At 48.4% G+C, this 18756-nt stretch overlaps 1 protein-coding gene across 1 annotated transcript in view; it reads left to right on the top strand.

The window, feature by feature from the left end:
* LAMA1 (laminin subunit alpha 1) overlaps positions 1-18756 on the top strand; it is a 979910-nt gene that overhangs the window by 224406 nt on the left and 736748 nt on the right. The window contains exon 12 of the mRNA XM_069219856.1: positions 17753-17929. Coding sequence (XP_069075957.1) covers positions 17753-17929 — 177 coding nt within the window. The remainder of the gene's footprint in view (positions 1-17752; positions 17930-18756) is intronic.

Genomic DNA, 18756 nt, shown 5'->3' with positions numbered 1-18756 from the left:
GCTAGTGGAGTTGCCCGCCCCCTCCGGCCACGGCCCCCACTTTTGGCGGCAAGGCCGGAGGAAATAATGAGACTAACAATGAGGAGTCACTGGCCAGTCAGGACAGCCCCTAAGGTGTCCTGAGCTGAAGTGACTCTAACTTTTAGAAATCCTCCATCTTGCAGATGGAGGATTCCCCAATAGGATTAGGGATGTGACCCCTCCCCTTGGGAGGAGGCACAAAGAGGGTGAACCCACCCTCAGGGCTAGTAGCCATTGGCTACTAACCCCCCAGACCTAAACACGCCCTTAAATTTAGTATTTAAGGGCTTCCCTGAACCTAAGAATTTAGATTCCTGAAACTACAAGAAGAAGAAGACTGCTGAGCTGAAAAACCCCTGCAGAGGAAGAACAGAAGACACCAACTGCTTTGGCCCCAGTCCTACCGGCCTGTCTCCTGCCTTCCAAAGAACCCTGCTCCAGCGACGCTTTCCAAAGGACCAGAGACCTCTGAATCCTCAGAGGACTGCCCTGCTTCAAGCAAAACAAGGAACTCCCGAGGACAGCGGCCCTGCTCCAAAAGAACTGCAACTTTGTTTCAAGGAGCAGACTTAAAGACCCCTGCAACTCCCCGCAAGAAGCGTGAGACTTGCAACACTGCACCCGGCGACCCCGACTCGACTGGTGGAGAACCAACACCTCAGGGAGGACCCTCCGGCGACTCCGAGACCGTGAGTAACCAAAGTTGTCCCCCCTGAGCCCCCACAGCAACGCCTGCAGAGGGAATCCCGAGGCTCCCCCTGACCGCGACTGCCTGAACTCCCTTTCCCGACGGCTGGAAAAGACCCTGCACCCGCAGCCCCCAGCACCTAAAGGAACGGAACTCCTGTGCAGGAGTGACCCCCAGGAGGCCCTCTCCCTTGCCCAGGTGGTGGCTACCCCGAGGAGCCCCCCCCTTGCCTGCCTGCACTGCTGAAGAGATCCCTTGATCTCTCATTGAAATCTACAGAGAACCCAACGCTTGTTTGCACACTGCACCCGGCCGCCCCCGCGCTGCTGAGGGTGTACTTTCTGTGTGGACTTGTGTCCCCCCCGGCGCCCTACAAAACCCCCCTGGTCTGCCCTCCGAAGACGCGGGTACTTACCTGCTGGCAGACCGGAACCGGGGCACCCCCTTCTCTCCATTGAAGCCTATGCGTTTTGGGCACCTCTTTGACCTCTGCACCTGACCGGCCCTGAGCTGCTGGTGTGGTAACTTTGGGGTTGCTCTGAACCCCCAACGGTGGGCTACCTTGGACCCAAACCTGAGACTTGTAAGTGATTTACTTACCTGACAAAACTAACAAAAACTTACCTCCCCCAGGAACTGTGAAAATTGCAGTGTCCACTTTTAAAACAGCTTATTGTGTTTTATGTAAAAAGTATACATGCTAATGTAATGATTAAAAGTTCCTAAAGTACTTACCTGCAATACCTTTCAAATGAGATATTACATGTAGAATTTGAACCTGTGGTTCTTAAAATAAACTAAGAAAATATATTTTTGTATTACAAAACCCATTGGCTGGATTTGTCTCTGAGTGTGTGTTCCTCATTTATTGCCTGTGTGTATGTACAACAAATGCTTAACACTACTCCTTTGATAAGCCTACTGCTCGACCACACTACCACAAAATAGAGCATTAGTATTATCTCTTTTTGCCACTATCTTACCTCTAAGGGGAACCCTTGGACTCTGTGCATACTATTCCTTACTTTGAGATAGTGCATACAGAGCCAACTTCCTACATTCACCTATTGTCCTTTCATTCCTCTTGGAACCTTAGTCTAACACTATCCACTTTTTCTCATCTGATTTGTATTTTGGGCATGAAAAATGTGCACATACAGATAGCCACACCACAGTGTTATTTAAGATCTGTTTACCCTATGTAACATTCCAAGACTTTAAAAAGTATTGATACATCTGCAAACCTGGTTCATGCACAGGCCCTTTTCCGAAAGAAGTGGTCCCCATTCTTTTGTGGAGTGCCTTAGACTGCATTTGGGGAATGGCTTCTTGCCAGAAAGATTTTACAAAGTGAATGATTAAGTGAAAGAGTAAATGAATGCATTTATTTAGCACCTCTTTAAAACTACTTGCTTTTATGCAGAGTTTGTGACAATGGGACTGATTTAGGATTTGACAGATACATTAGTGTTCATCAGGATGGCAGAGGACTTTACCTCCATCCAAGGCTTGAAGGGGACAAAAAATAGCCCTGGGCACCAAAACAAAATTGACCCTTTTTAGCGAACCAGATACCGGAAAAAGTGGTCCGTATTTGCAAATCAGGCCAATTTCGAGCTGGCAAAGACACGCTGCATGGGTATTCTGCAAGGTATGTGAGACTGCATGCATTTGTGTTTGCTGCAGGTAATGTTTTATAGTGATATCAGGGAAATCGAAGGAAACACAGCAAAAAAACTAGTCCCCATACACTGATCTGTCAGACCAGCCCCTATGGCCCCTACTTCCATATATAGGCCAATCGAACTCTGCATCCGTCATCTCAACAGTACTCCATACACCAAATTTAGAGATAACCCCAGCCCAGCGGTCATCTCTATATGTTTAAAGGAATTGCTACTAATGCTAAAAAGTATTAAAACAATGTAAAATAATTTAATGTAATTATTGAAATATATCATTGAAATATTGAATGTAAGTATTAGAACATTGTGACATAATTGAATGTAATGTCATTGAAGACAATGGAGTGACTATGGGGCAATAGTTTTTGGTATAGGTCTTCTGCACCAATGTTCTAATGCCTGTCGTTTTGTTTCTCCCTATTTATTATTGAACTTCTTACACTCAATTTGTGGAATGTTCTAATAGCCTAATAGCCCTTCTGCCTCGTGCTATACCCATTATTTAATGTATTTTCCCTTTTTATAAGCCATTGCCTTCAGCTTGGGCCTACAGCTTGTGTTCAAGGCCTTGTATGGCACTTGACAGTGGCTAAAAACCTATAATCATAAATGGAGAATGGGAACTAAAGCCAGCAAAACAAGTGCAGATCTCAGAGAATCAAGATCAAATCAATATCAAATCAGCAGTTTTAGGCTTCTCAACTGAAATATCAAAAACGTTAGAAGACTCTAAGAGCAGGGACTGTGGGCTCGAGAAGCCCCTTTCCTCCTCTCATATTCCTTCACCATATCTATAACATTTGAGGATTCTTGGGGGCATATTTATACTCCATTTGCGCCAAATTTGCGTCGTTTTTTTGACGCAAATTCGGCGCAAAACTAACGCCATATTTATACTTTGGCGTTAGACGCGTCTAGCGCCAAAGTATGAGGAAAGAGCGTCATTTTTTTGCGTGAACGCCTACCTTGCGTTAATGAGATGTAAGGTAGGCGTTCCCGTCTAAAAAAATGACTGCGACGCAAATGCGTCGTATTTATACTCCCGGGCAAAAATCACGCCCGGGAGTGGGCGGGGCAAAAAAAACCGCATTTGCGCCTCTTTTTAACGCCTGGGTCAGGGCAGGCGTTAAGGGACCTGTGGGCTCAAAATGAGCCCACAGCTGCCCTCCCATGCCCCCAGGGACCCCCCCTGCCACCCTTGCCCATCCCAGGAGGACACCCAAGGATGGAGGGACCCCTCCCAGGGACATTCAGGTAAGTATAATTTTTTATTTTTTTTATATTTTTTTTTTGGCATAGGGGGGCCTGATTTGTGCCCCCCTACATGCCTCAATGCCCAATGACCATGCCCAGGGGACATAAGTCCCCTGGGCATGGCCATTGGGCAAGGGGGCATGACTCCTGTCTTTACTAAGACAGGAGTCATGTAAATGGCGTCTGGGCGTCGTTAAAAATGGCGCAAATCGGGTGGAGGCGATTTTTTAGCGTCAACCTGACTTGCACCATTTTAAGACGCCCTAACGCCATTTTCCCCAACGCCGGCGCTGCCTGGTGTACGTGGTTTTTTTCCACGCACACCAGGCAGCGCCGGTCTGCTAGCGCCGGCTAACGCCATTCAATAAATACGGCGCCCGCATGGCGCTTCAGAATGGCGTTAGCCGGCGCTAAACTTTTTGACGCTTGTAAGGAAATGCCTCCTTGGCATGGTTGCCCCCTGACTTTTTGCCTTTGCTGATGCTATGTTTACAATTGAAAGTGTGCTGAGGCCTGCTAACCAGGCCCCAGCACCAGTGTTCTTTCCCTAACCTGTACTTTTGTATCCACAATTGGCAGACCCTGGCATTCAGATAAGTCCCTTGTAACTGGTACTTCTAGTACCAAGGGCCCTGATGCCAAGGAAGGTCTCTAAGGGCTGCAGCATGTCTTATGCCACCCTGGAGACCTCTCACTCAGCACAGACACCCTGCTTGCCAGCTTGTGTGTGCTAGTGAGGACAAAACGAGTAAGTCGACATGGCACTCCCCTCAGGGTGCCATGCCAGCCTCTCACTGCCTATGCAGTATAGGTAAGACACCCCTCTAGCAGGCCTTACAGCCCTAAGGCAGGGTGCACTATACCATAGGTGAGGGTACCAGTGCATGAGCATGGTACCCCTACAGTGTCTAAACAAAACCTTAGACATTGTAAGTGCAGGGTAGCCATAAGAGTATATGGTCTGGGAGTTTGTCAAACACGAACTCCACAGCACCATAATGGCTACACTGAAAACTGGGAAGTTTGGTATCAAACTTCTCAGCACAATAAATGCACACTGATGCCAGTGTACATTTTATTGTAAAATACACCCCAGAGGGCACCTTAGAGGTGCCCCCTGAAACTTAACCGACTATCTGTGTAGGCTGACTAGTTTTAGCAGCCTGCCACAAACCGAGACATGTTGCTGGCCCCATGGGGAGAGTGCCTTTGTCACTCTGAGGCCAGTAACAAAGCCTGCACTGGGTGGAGATGCTAACACCTCCCCCAGGCAGGAATTGTCACACCTGGCGGTGAGCCTCAAAGGCTCACCTCCTTTGTGCCAACCCAGCAGGACACTCCAGCTAGTGGAGTTGCCCGCCCCCTCCGGCCAGGCCCCACTTTTGGCGGCAAGGCCGGAGAAAATAATGAGAAAAACAAGGAGGAGTCACTGGCCAGTCAGGACAGCCCCTAAGGTGTCCTGAGCTGAGGTGACTCTGACTTTTAGAAATCCTCCATCTTGCAGATGGAGGATTCCCCCAATAGGGTTAGGATTGTGACCCCCTCCCCTTGGGAGGAGGCACAAAGAGGGTGTACCCACCCTCAGGGCTAGTAGCCATTGGCTACTAACCCCCCAGACCTAAACACGCCCTTAAATTTAGTATTTAAGGGCTACCCTGAACCCTAGAAAATTAGATTCCTGCAACTACAAGAAGAAGGACTGCCCAGCTGAAAACCCCTGCAGCGGAAGACCAGAAGACGACAACTGCCTTGGCTCCAGAAACTCACCGGCCTGTCTCCTGCCTTCCAAAGATCCTGCTCCAGCGACGCCTTCCAAAGGGACCAGCGACCTCGACATCCTCTGAGGACTGCCCCTGCTTCGAAAAGACAAGAAACTCCCGAGGACAGCGGACCTGCTCCAAGAAAAGCTGCAACTTTGTTTCCAGCAACTTTAAAGAACCCTGCAAGCTCCCCGCAAGAAGCGTGAGACTTGCAACACTGCACCCGGCGACCCCGACTCGGCTGGTGGCGATCCAACACCTCAGGAGGGACCCCAGGACTACTCTGATACAGTGAGTACCAAAACCTGTCCCCCCTGATCCCCCACAGCGCCGCCTGCAGAGGGAATCCCGAGGCTTCCCCTGACCGCGACTCTTTGAACCTAAAGTCCCGACGCCTGGGAGAGACCCTGCACCCGCAGCCCCCAGGACCTGAAGGACCGGACTTTCACTGGAGAAGTGACCCCCAGGAGTCCCTCTCCCTTGCCCAAGTGGAGGTTTCCCCGAGGAATCCCCCCCTTGCCTGCCTGCAGCGCTGAAGAGATCCCGAGATCTCTCATAGACTAACATTGCGAACCCGACGCTTGTTTCTACACTGCACCCGGCCGCCCCCGCGCCGCTGAGGGTGAAATTTCTGTGTGGACTTGTGTCCCCCCCGGTGCCCTACAAAACCCCCCTGGCCTGCCCTCCGAAGACGCGGGTACTTACCTGCAAGCAGACCGGAACCGGGACACCCCCCTTCTCTCCATTCTAGCCTATGCGTTTTGGGCACCACTTTGAACTCTGCACCTGACCGGCCCTGAGCTGCTGGTGTGGTGACTTTGGGGTTGCTCTGAACCCCCAACGGTGGGCTACCTTGGACCAAGAACTAAGCCCTGTAAGTGTCTGACTTACCTGGTTAACCTAACAAATACTTACCTCCCCTAGGAACTGTGAAAATTGCACTGTGTCCACTTTTAAAACAGCTATTTGTGAATAACCTGAAAAGTATACATGCAATTTTGATGATTTGAAGTTCCTAAAGTACTTACCTGCAATACCTTTCGAATGAGATATTACATGTAGAATTTGAACCTGTGGTTCTTAAAATAAACTAAGAAAAGATATTTTTCTATACAAAACCTATTGGCTGGATTTGTCTCTGAGTGTGTGTACCTCATTTATTGTCTATGTGTATGTACAACAAATGCTTAACACTACTCCTTGGATAAGCCTATTGCTCGACCACACTACCACAAAATAGAGCATTAGTATTATCTCTTTTTGCCACTATCTTACCTCTAAGGGGAACCCTTGGACTCTGTGCATGCTATTCCTTACTTTGAAATAGCACATACAGAGCCAACTTCCTACATTGGTGGATCAGCGGTGGGGTACAAGACTTTGCATTTGCTGGACTACTCAGCCAATACCTGATCACACGACAAATTCCAAAATTGTCATTAGAAATTCATTTTTGCAATTTGAAATTTTTCTAAATCCTTAAAAGTCCTGCTAGGGCCTTGTGTGTTAAGTCCCTGTTTAGCATTGTCTTTTTAGAGTTTAAAAAGTTTATTAAAAGTTTGAATTAGATTCTAGAAACAGTTTTAGATTCTTAAAAAAGTATTCCAACTCTTAGCAGAATAATGTCTGATACAGAGATGCAGGTGGTGGAACTCGACACCATACCTTACCTCCATCTTAAGATGAGGGAGCTAAGGTCTCTCTGTAATATCAAAAAAATAACCATTGGCTCCAGACCTACCAAAATTCAGCTCCAGGAGCTGTTGGCAGAGTTTGAAAAAGCCAACCCCTCTGATGATGACCTCACAGAGGAAGAAATTAGTGACTTGGAGGCCAATGTCCCTCCTCCAGTCCTAAATAGGGAGAACAGGACCCCTCAAGTCCTGTCTCCAACTGTGTTAGTCAGAAATAGTGAGTCCCTCACAGGAGGGTCCCACATTTCTGAAATCACTGAGGATGCTCTCAGTGAAGATGACCTCCTGTTAGCCAGGATGGCCAAAAGATTGGCTTTAGAGAGACAGCTCCTAGCCATAGAAAGGGAAAGACAAGAGATGGGCCTAGGACCCATCAATGGTGGCAGCAATATAAATAGGGTCAGAGATTCTCCTGACATGTTAAAAATCCCCAAAGGGATTGTGACAAAATATGAAGATGGTGATGACATCACCAAATGGTTCACAGCTTTTGAGAGGGCTTGTGTAACCAGAAAAGTGAACAGATCTCACTGGGGTGCTCTCCTTTGGGAAATGTTCACTGGAAAGTGTAGGGATAGACTCCTCACACTCTCTGGAAAAGATGCAGAATCTTATGACCTCATGAAGGGTACCCTGATTGAGGGCTTTGGATTCTCCACTGAGGAGTACAGGATTAGGTTCAGGGGGGCTCAAAAATCCTCGAGCCAGACCTGGGTTGACTTTGTTGACTACTCAGTGAAAACACTAGATGGTTGGATTCAAGGCAGTGGTGTAAGTAATTATGATGGGCTGTACAATTTATTTGTGAAAGAACACCTATTGAGTAATTGTTTCAATGATAAACTGCATCAGCATCTGGTAGACCTAGGACCAATTTCTCCCCAAGAATTGGGAAAGAAGGCGGACCAATGGGTCAAGACAAGGGTGTCCAAGACTTCAACAGGGGGTGACCAAAAGAAAGGGGTCACAAAGACTCCCCAGGGGAAGGGTGATGAGACAACCAAAACTAAAAATAGTAAAGAGTCTTCTACAGGCCCCCAAAAACCTGCACAGGAGGGTGGGCCCAGAGCCTCTTCACAGAACAATGGGTACAAGGGTAAAAACTTTGATCCCAAAAAGGCCTGGTGTCATAGCTGTAAACAGCATGGACACCAAACTGGAGACAAGGCCTGTCCCAAGAAAGGTTCCACTCCAAACTCCCATCCAGGTAACACTGGTATGGCTAGTCTCCAAGTGGGATCAACAGTGTGCCCAGAGCAAATCAGGGTCCACACTGAAGCTACTCTAGTTTCTGAGGGTGGGGTGGATTTAGCCACACTAGCTGTCTGGCCGCCTAACATGCAAAAATACAGACAGCAACTCTTAATTAATGGGACTAGAATAGAGGGCCTGAGGGATACAGGTGCCAGTGTCACCATGGTGACAGAGAAACTGGTTTCCCCTGGCCAATACCTGACTGGAAAAACTTACACAGTCACCAACGCTGACAATCAGAGAAAAGTACATCCCATGGCAATGGTTACTTTAGAATGGGGAGGGGTCAATGGCCTGAAACAGGTGGTGGTCTCCTCAAATATCCCAGTGGACTGTCTGCTTGGAAATGACCTGGAGTCCTCAGCATGGGCTGAGGTAGAACTAAAAACCCATGCAGCAATGCTGGGTATCCCTGAACTGGTGTGTGTGAAAACAAGAGCACAGTGCAAGGCACAGGGTGAACAAGTAGAGCTGGAGTCTGGAAGAATGGCCCAGCCTACCAAGAGAACAGGAAAGTCAGTTGGGAAACCAACTGCAACACAGCAAAAGAAAGGGAACCCCTCTTCTCAGGAAGAAGTTCTGCCCTCTGAGGGAACTGAGCCTTTGGAGCTTGAGCCTTATCAGGTTGAGCTCTTAGGCCCAGGGGGACCCTCAAGGGAGGAGCTGTGTAAGGGACAAGAAACCTGTCCCTCTCTTGAAGGCCTTAGGCAGCAAGCTGCTGAAGAGTCCAAAGGCAAGAAAAATGGAACCCAATAGTGTCTATTGGGAAGATGGACTCCTGTACACTGAGGCCAGAGACCCCAAACCTGGTGCCACTAGGAGAGTGGTAGTGCCTCAGCTGTTCAGGAAGTTCATCCTAACATTGGCCCATGACATTCCCCTTGCTGGACATTTGGGACAAACCAAGACGTGGGAGAGGTTAGTCAACCACTTCTACTGGCCCAATATGTCCAACATGGTTAAGGAGTTTTGCCTCTCCTGCCCCACCTGTCAAGCCAGTGGTAAGACAGGTGGGCATCCAAAGGCCCCCCTCATTCCACTTCCAGTGGTGGGGGTTCCCTTTGAAAGAGTGGGTGTGGACATAGTTGGTCCACTAGAACCCCCCACAGCCTCAGGAAATATGTATATCCTGGTAGTAGTGGATCATGCTACCAGGTATCCTGAAGCTATTCCCCTTAGGTCGACTACTGCCCCTGCAGTAGCCAAGGCCCTCATTGGTATCTTTACCAGAGTGGGTTTCCCTAAGGAGGTGGTGTCTGACAGAGGTACCAACTTCATGTCAGCATACCTAAAGCACATGTGGAATGAGTGTGGAGTGACTTATAAATTCACTACACCATACCATCCACAAACTAATGGCTTGGTTGAGAGATTCAACAAGACATTAAAAGGCATGATCATGGGGCTCCCAGAAAAACTCAAAAGGAGATGGGATGTCCTCTTGCCATGTCTGCTTTTCGCTTACAGAGAGGTGCCACAGAAGGGAGTAGGATTCTCACCCTTTGAACTTCTGTTTGGTCATCCTGTAAGGGGACCACTTGCCCTTGTTAAAGAAGGCTGGGAGAGACCTCTCCATGAGCCTAAACAGGACATAGTGGACTATGTACTTGGCCTTCGCTCTAGAATGGCAGAGTACATGGAAAAGGCAACCAAAAACCTTGAGGCCAGCCAACAACTCCAGAAGTTTTGGTATGACCAAAAGGCTGCACTGGTTGAGTTCCAACCAGGGCAGAAAGTCTGGGTTCTGGAGCCTGTGGCTCCCAGGGCACTCCAGGACAAATGGAGTGGCCCTTACCCAGTACTAGAAAGGAAGAGTCAGGTCACCTACTTGGTGGACCTGGGCACAAGCAGGAGCCCCAAGAGGGTGATCCATGTGAACCGCCTTAAGCTCTTCCATGACAGGGCTGATGTGAATCTGTTGATGGTAACAGATGAGGATCAGGAGGCAGAGAGTGAACCTCTCCCTGATCTTCTGTCATCAGACCCAAAAGATGGCACAGTAGATGGAGTGATCTACTCAGACACCCTCTCTGGCCAACAGCAAGCTGATTGTAGGAGAGTCCTACAACAGTTTCCTGAACTCTTCTCCTTAACCCCTGGTCAGACACACCTGTGTACCCATGATGTGGACGCAGGAGACAGCATGCCTGTCAAGAACAAAATCTTTAGACAATCTGACCATGTTAAGGAAAGCATCAAGGTGGAAGTCCACAAGATGCTGGAATTGGGAGTAATTGAGCGCTCTGACAGCCCCTGGGCTAGCCCAGTGGTCTTAGTCCCCAAACCTCACACCAAAGATGGAAAGAAAGAGATGAGGTTTTGTGTGGACTACAGAGGGCTCAATTCTGTCACCAAGACAGATGCTCATCCAATTCCAAGAGCTGATGAGCTCATAGACAAATTAGGTGCTGCCAAATTCTTAAGTACCTTTGACTTGACAGCAGGGTACTGGCAAATAAGAATGGCACCTGGAGCAAAAGAGAAAACAGCATTCTCCACACCTGATGGGCATTATCAGTTCACTGTTATGCCCTTTGGTTTAAAGAATGCCCCTGCCACCTTCCAAAGGTTGGTGAATCAAGTCCTTGCTGGCTTGGAGTCCTTTAGCACAGCTTATCTTGATGATATTGCTGTCTTTAGCTCCACCTGGCAGGATCACCTGGTCCACCTGAAGAAGGTTTTGAAGGCTCTGCAATCTGCAGGCCTCTCTATCAAGGCATCCAAATGCCAGATAGGGCAGGGAACTGTGGTTTACTTGGGCCACCTTGTAGGTGGAGGCCAAGTTCAACCACTCCAACCCAAGATCCAGACTATTCTGGACTGGGTAGCTCCAAAAACCCAGACTCAAGTCAGGGCATTCCTTGGCTTGACTGGGTATTACAGGAGGTTTGTGAAGGGATATGGATCCATTGTGACAGCCCTCACTGAACTCACCTCCAAGAAAATGCCCAAGAACGTGAACTGGACTGTGGAATGCCAACAGGCCTTTGACACCCTGAAACAGGCAATGTGCTCAGCACCAGTTCTAAAAGCTCCAGATTATTCTAAGCAGTTCATTGTGCAGACAGATGCCTCTGAACATGGGATAGGGGCAGTTTTGTCCCAAACAAATGATGATGGCCTTGACCAGCCTGTTGCTTTCATTAGCAGGAGGTTACTCCCCAGGGAGCAGCGTTGGAGTGCCATTGAGAGGGAGGCCTTTGCTGTGGTTTGGTCCCTGAAGAAGCTGAGACCATACCTCTTTGGGACTCACTTCCTAGTTCAAACTGACCACAGACCTCTCAAATGGCTGATGCAAATGAAAGGTGAAAATCCTAAACTGTTGAGGTGGTCCATCTCCCTACAGGGAATGGACTTTATAGTGGAACACAGACCTGGGACTGCCCATGCCAATGCAGATGGCCTTTCCAGGTTCTTCCACTTAGAAAATGAAGACTCTCTTGGGAAAGGTTAGTCTCATCCTCTTTCGTTTGGGGGGGGTTGTGTAAGGAAATGCCTCCTTGGCATGGTTGCCCCCTGACTTTTTGCCTTTGCTGATGCTATGTTTACAATTGAAAGTGTGCTGAGGCCTGCTAACCAGGCCCCAGCACCAGTGTTCTTTCCCTAACCTGTACTTTTGTATCCACAATTGGCAGACCCTGGCATCCAGATAAGTCCCTTGTAACTGGTACTTCTAGTACCAAGGGCCCTGATGCCAAGGAAGGTCTCTAAGGGCTGCAGCATGTCTTATGCCACCCTGGAGACCTCTCACTCAGCACAGACACCCTGCTTGCCAGCTTGTGTGTGCTAGTGAGGACAAAACGAGTAAGTCGACATGGCACTCCCCTCAGGGTGCCATGCCAGCCTCTCACTGCCTATGCAGTATAGGTAAGACACCCCTCTAGCAGGCCTTACAGCCCTAAGGCAGGGTGCACTATACCATAGGTGAGGGTACCAGTGCATGAGCATGGTACCCCTACAGTGTCTAAACAAAACCTTAGACATTGTAAGTGCAGGGTAGCCATAAGAGTATATGGTCTGGGAGTTTGTCAAACACGAACTCCACAGCACCATAATGGCTACACTGAAAACTGGGAAGTTTGGTATCAAACTTCTCAGCACAATAAATGCACACTGATGCCAGTGTACATTTTATTGTAAAATACACCCCAGAGGGCACCTTAGAGGTGCCCCCTGAAACTTAACCGACTATCTGTGTAGGCTGACTAGTTTTAGCAGCCTGCCACAAACCGAGACATGTTGCTGGCCCCATGGGGAGAGTGCCTTTGTCACTCTGAGGCCAGTAACAAAGCCTGCACTGGGTGGAGATGCTAACACCTCCCCCAGGCAGGAATTGTCACACCTGGCGGTGAGCCTCAAAGGCTCACCTCCTTTGTGCCAACCCAGCAGGACACTCCAGCTAGTGGAGTTGCCCGCCCCCTCCGGCCAGGCCCCACTTTTGGCGGCAAGGCCGGAGAAAATAATGAGAAAAACAAGGAGGAGTCACTGGCCAGTCAGGACAGCCCCTAAGGTGTCCTGAGCTGAGGTGACTCTGACTTTTAGAAATCCTCCATCTTGCAGATGGAGGATTCCCCCAATAGGGTTAGGATTGTGACCCCCTCCCCTTGGGAGGAGGCACAAAGAGGGTGTGCCCACCCTCAGGGCTAGTAGCCATTGGCTACTAACCCCCCAGACCTAAACACGCCCTTAAATTTAGTATTTAAGGGCTACCCTGAACCCTAGAAAATTAGATTCCTGCAACTACAAGAAGAAGGACTGCCCAGCTGAAAACCCCTGCAGCGGAAGACCAGAAGACGACAACTGCCTTGGCTCCAGAAACTCACCGGCCTGTCTCCTGCCTTCCAAAGATCCTGCTCCAGCGACGCCTTCCAAAGGGACCAGCGACCTCGACATCCTCTGAGGACTGCCCCTGCTTCGAAAAGACAAGAAACTCCCGAGGACAGCGGACCTGCTCCAAGAAAAGCTGCAACTTTGTTTCCAGCAACTTTAAAGAACCCTGCAAGCTCCCCGCAAGAAGCGTGAGACTTGCAACACTGCACCCGGCGACCCCGACTCGGCTGGTGGCGATCCAACACCTCAGGAGGGACCCCAGGACTACTCTGATACAGTGAGTACCAAAACCTGTCCCCCCTGAGCCCCCACAGCGCCGCCTGCAGAGGGAATCCCGAGGCTTCCCCTGACCGCGACTCTTTGAACCTAAAGTCCCGACGCCTGGGAGAGACCCTGCACCCGCAGCCCCCAGGACCTGAAGGACCGGACTTTCACTGGAGAAGTGACCCCCAGGAGTCCCTCTCCCTTGCCCAAGTGGAGGTTTCCCCGAGGAATCCCCCCCTTGCCTGCCTGCAGCGCTGAAGAGATCCCGAGATCTCTCATAGACTAACATTGCGAACCCGACGCTTGTTTCTACACTGCACCCGGCCGCCCCCGCGCCGCTGAGGGTGAAATTTCTGTGTGGACTTGTGTCCCCCCCGGTGCCCTACAAAACCCCCCTGGCCTGCCCTCCGATGACGCGGGTACTTACCTGCAAGCAGACCGGAACCGGGACACCCCCCTTCTCTCCATTCTAGCCTATGCGTTTTGGGCACCACTTTGAACTCTGCACCTGACCGGCCCTGAGCTGCTGGTGTGGTGACTTTGGGGTTGCTCTGAACCCCCAACGGTGGGCTACCTTGGACCAAGAACTAAGCCCTGTAAGTGTCTGACTTACCTGGTTAACCTAACAAATACTTACCTCCCCTAGGAACTGTGAAAATTGCACTGTGTCCACTTTTAAAACAGCTATTTGTGAATAACCTGAAAAGTATACATGCAATTTTGATGATTTGAAGTTCCTAAAGTACTTACCTGCAATACCTTTCGAATGAGATATTACATGTAGAATTTGAACCTGTGGTTCTTAAAATAAACTAAGAAAAGATATTTTTCTATACAAAACCTATTGGCTGGATTTGTCTCTGAGTGTGTGTACCTCATTTATTGTCTATGTGTATGTACAACAAATGCTTAACACTACTCCTTGGATAAGCCTATTGCTCGACCACACTACCACAAAATAGAGCATTAGTATTATCTCTTTTTGCCACTATCTTACCTCTAAGGGGAACCCTTGGACTCTGTGCATGCTATTCCTTACTTTGAAATAGCACATACAGAGCCAACTTCCTACAACGCTAAACTGCGTTAGCGCAGTTTAGCGTCAAAAAGTATAAATACGGGCCTAGGCATTTTGCACAAAAGTGCCAAACAGATGCCGTGGTCATTTTTAGAAACCAAGGAAAGAGATGCAACTGAACAAAATATTTTTTCATGGATTCAGGGTTCCAGATCAATATTTGTTGAGTGTAGGAAGTTGGCTCTGTATGTACTATTTCAAAGTAAGAAATAGCATGCACAGAGTCCAAGGGTTCCCCTTAGAGGTAAGATAGTGGCAAAAAGAGATAATTCTAATGCTCTAGTTTGTGGTAGTGTGGTCGAGCAGTAGGCTTATCAGAGGGTAGTGTTAAGCATTTGTTTTGCATGCACACAGGCAACAAATGAGGAACACACACTCAAAGACAATTCCAGGCTAATAGGTTTTTGGATAGAAAAATATCTTTTCTTAGTTTATTTTAAGAACCACAGGTTCAAGATTTACAAACAATACTTTAAATGAAAGGTATTTCACTCAGGTATCTTAGGAACTTTGAATCATCACAATAGCATGTACAGTTTTGGCGAAAATGGCAATAAGCTATTTTAAAACTAGACACTGCAATTTTCAACAGTTCCTGGGGGAAGTAAGTATTGGTTAGTTTTGCAGGTAAGTAAAACACCTACAGGGTTCAAAGTTGGGTCCAAGGTAGCCCACCGTTGGGGGTTCAGGGCAACCCCAAAGTTACCTCACCAGCAGCTCAGGGCTGGTCAGGTGCAGAGGTCAAAGTGGTGCCCAAAACACATAGGCTTCAATGGAGAAGGGGGTGCCCAGGTTCCAGTCTGCCAGCAGGTAAGTACCCGCGACTTCGGAGGGCAGACCAGGGGGGGTTTGTAGGGCACTGGGGGGGACACAAGTCAGCACCAAAATGTACACCCTCAGTGGCACAGGGGTGGCCGGGTGCAGAGTGCAAACAGGCATCGGGTTTGCAATTGGTTTCAATGGGAGAAGTAGGGGTCTCTTCAGCGAAGCAGGCAGGCAAGGGGGTGGGCTCCTCGGGGTAGCCACCACCTGGGCAAGGGAGAGGGCTACCTGGGGGTCGCTTCTGCACTGGAGGTCGGATCCTTCACGTCCTGGGGGCTGCGGGTGCAGTGTCTTTACCAGGCGTCGGGTTCTTTGAAGCAGGCAGTCGCGGTCAGGGGGAGCCTCTGGATTCCCTCTGCAGGCGTTGCTGTGGGGGCTCAGGGGGTCAACTCTGGCTACTCACGAGCTCGCAGTCACCGGGGAGTCCTCCCTGTAGTGTTGTTACTCCGCAGGTCGAGCTGGAGGCGTCGGGTGCAGAGTGGAAAGTCTCATGCTTCCGGTGGGAAATGTGCAGTCCTTTAGAGGTTGTTTCTTTGTTGCAAGTTTCAGTCTTTGTGGAACAGGGCCGCTGTCCTCTGGAGTTCTTGGTCCTTTTAGATGCAGGGTAGTCCTCTGAGGCTTCAGAGGTCGCTGGGCCCTGGGGGACGCGTCGCTGTTGCAGTTTTTCTTGAAGTGGTGAGACAGGCCGGTAGGGCCGGGGCCAAAGCAGATGGTGTCTCCGTCTTCTCTGCAGGGCTTCAGGTCAGCAGTCCTTCTTTGTCTTCAGGTTGCAGGAATCTAGTTTCCTAGGTTCTGGGGTGCCCCTAAATACTGAATTTAGGGGTGTGTTTAGGTCTGGGAGGGCAGTAGCCAATGGCTACTGTCCTTGAGGGTGGCTACAACCTCTTTGTGCCTCCTCCATGAGGGGAGGGGGGCACATCCCTATTCCTATTGGGGGAATCCTCCAAAATCAAGATGGAGGATTTCTAAAGACAGGGGTCACCTCCGCTCAGGACACCTTAGGGGCTGTCCTGACTGGTGGGTGACTCCTCCTTGTTTTTCTCATTATCTACCCTGGACTTGCTGCCAAAAGTGGGGGCTGTGTCCAGGGGGCGGGCATCTCCACTAGCTGAAGTGTCCTGGGGCATTGTAACACGAAGCCTGAGCCTTTGAGGCTCACTGCTAGGTGTTACAGTTCCTGCAGTGGGGAGGTGTGAAGCACCTCCACCCAGAGCAGGCTTTTGTTTCTGTCCTCAGAGAGCACAAAGGCCCTCACCACATGGGGTCCGAAACTTGTCTCTCAGCAGCAGGCTGGCACAGACCAGTCAGTCCTGCACTGAACAATTGGATAAAGTACAAGGGGCATCTCTAAGATGCCCTCTGTGTGCATTTTTTTTATAAATCCAACACTGGCATCCGTGTGGGTTTATTATTCTGAGAAGTTTGATACCAAACTTCCCAGTATTCAGTGTAGCCATTATGGAGCTGTGGAGTTCGTTTTTGACAAACTCTCAGACCATATACTTAATATGGCCATAGCTGTACTTACAATGTCTAAGAATAGACTTAGACACTGTAGGGGCATATTGCTCATGCAGCTATGCCCTCACCTGTGGTATAGTGCACCCTGCCTTAGGGCTGTAAGGCCTACTAGAGGGGTGACTTACCTATGCCACAGGCAGTATTTTGTGTGCATGGCATCCTGAGGGGGATGCCATGTCGACTTTGCCTTTTTCTCCCCAACACACACAATCTGCAATGGCAGTGTGCATGTGTTAGGTGAGGTGTCCCTTAGGGTGGCACAACATATGCTGCAGCCCTTAGGGACCTTCCCTGGTCACAGGGCCCTTGGTACCACTGGTACCTTTTACAAGGGACTTATCTGTGTGCCAGGGGTGTGCCAATTGTGGAAACAATGGTACATTTTAGGCGAAAGAACACTGGTGCTGTGGCCTGGTTAGAAGGGTCCCAGCACACTTCTCAGTCAAGTCAGCATCAGTATCAGGCAAAAAGTGGGGGGTAACTGCAACAGGGAGCCATTTCCTTACATTGAGCCTCTGCTCTTTGTTTAGGGTATCAATGTAAACTTTTGGTACCTTCACTTAGGGACAAAAACTTCATCCCAGCCATCAGTCGATGCAAATACAATATTTTACTGTAACCCTTTCATTTAAAATAGAACTACTGCTTTTTTTCTCATTGAACAATAGGGCATACATTGGCAAGTTAAAAAAGAGGCTGAAAAACACTTTCCTTGCTGCCCTTAACACAATCTCTAGCCTTTCCAACACTTATTGAAGGAATACATGTCTTTATCCTCAATAATGCATATATATATATATAAAAGAAATGTTGTTTGCATTCATGTATGTAAATAGTATGCCGTTTTCAAGTTGTTATGTGTCTTTCTGTTCTTGCCTTAGGTCTCAGATATTGTAGGGTGGCTTGTGACTGACCAAGAAGGCGAAAATAGTATAGAGCCTCAGAGGGATTTGTTTGACGGCCCTCATCAAATAAGTATCAACAACAGTGAAGCAATGAAAAAAACACTGCCAACTCCACTATACTGGGAAGCCCCTACAGCATACCTTGGGAATAAGGTAAGTTTCAAAACAAATCACATCATCTAATACATTACCTCCATCAATAAGCACATATTCAAGCTTTCGGGCAAAGCATAGATTGTATAGCATTTACTTTCAGCGTTTGTATTGTATATTGTGCTGGAAGTGAATTGATTATGTCAGACAGTGAATATGTGTACTTCAGTGATTTTGGAAACTACATATAAAGGAATTTGTGCAATCAGAAAGCGAAAGTATTTTCTATGCAGCAAATTAATTTGCCATACTGTTTTAGAAATCATTTTATCGAAGATGGCTACAATGCACCGAGTGGTAAATCTTAGGTGTATGCTGAATTAAAATTACATTGTCTGTGCTGAACATTTTAGTAGTTTTGAAACTGCAAAGATTGTGAACATTGCACACATTTTAATTGGTCTGCAGTGGGTGGCTTTGTTGTGTCTTAATTATCTTTGAATGTTTTATTCCTATGAAATACATGTTTTTAGTCAGAGTGAGTGAAGGATTTGTAAGAGTGTTCATCATTTTGCTTATTGATTTGTTAGGTATTGGTTGCCTATTGCTCGCTGCATTAAGTATGGTTGTGCATGTCGGCAGAACAGGAAGCTCAATGGGTGGGTATCATCTGAGGAATTACATGACAAGCTGAGCGTTTTTAGGGCTACCCACCAAAAAGGTGCAAAAGATCTAATGTGAGCTTACTGGTGGGCTTACAACCCACCCCTTGCTTACAATTGGTTGGTCTTATTGTTATTTTCATTTGCCTGGTTTTTAGTCAATGGCTTGCCTTCCTTTGCTTGTGTTTGTCCCTCCCCTGGGGCATGGGCTTTTTCCAAGCCTTT

The sequence above is a fragment of the Pleurodeles waltl genome, chromosome 2_2, assembly GCF_031143425.1.
Source record: "Pleurodeles waltl isolate 20211129_DDA chromosome 2_2, aPleWal1.hap1.20221129, whole genome shotgun sequence".
Classification (NCBI taxonomy): domain Eukaryota; kingdom Metazoa; phylum Chordata; class Amphibia; order Caudata; family Salamandridae; genus Pleurodeles; species Pleurodeles waltl.
This window is presented reverse-complemented; position numbering and strand designations above follow the sequence as displayed.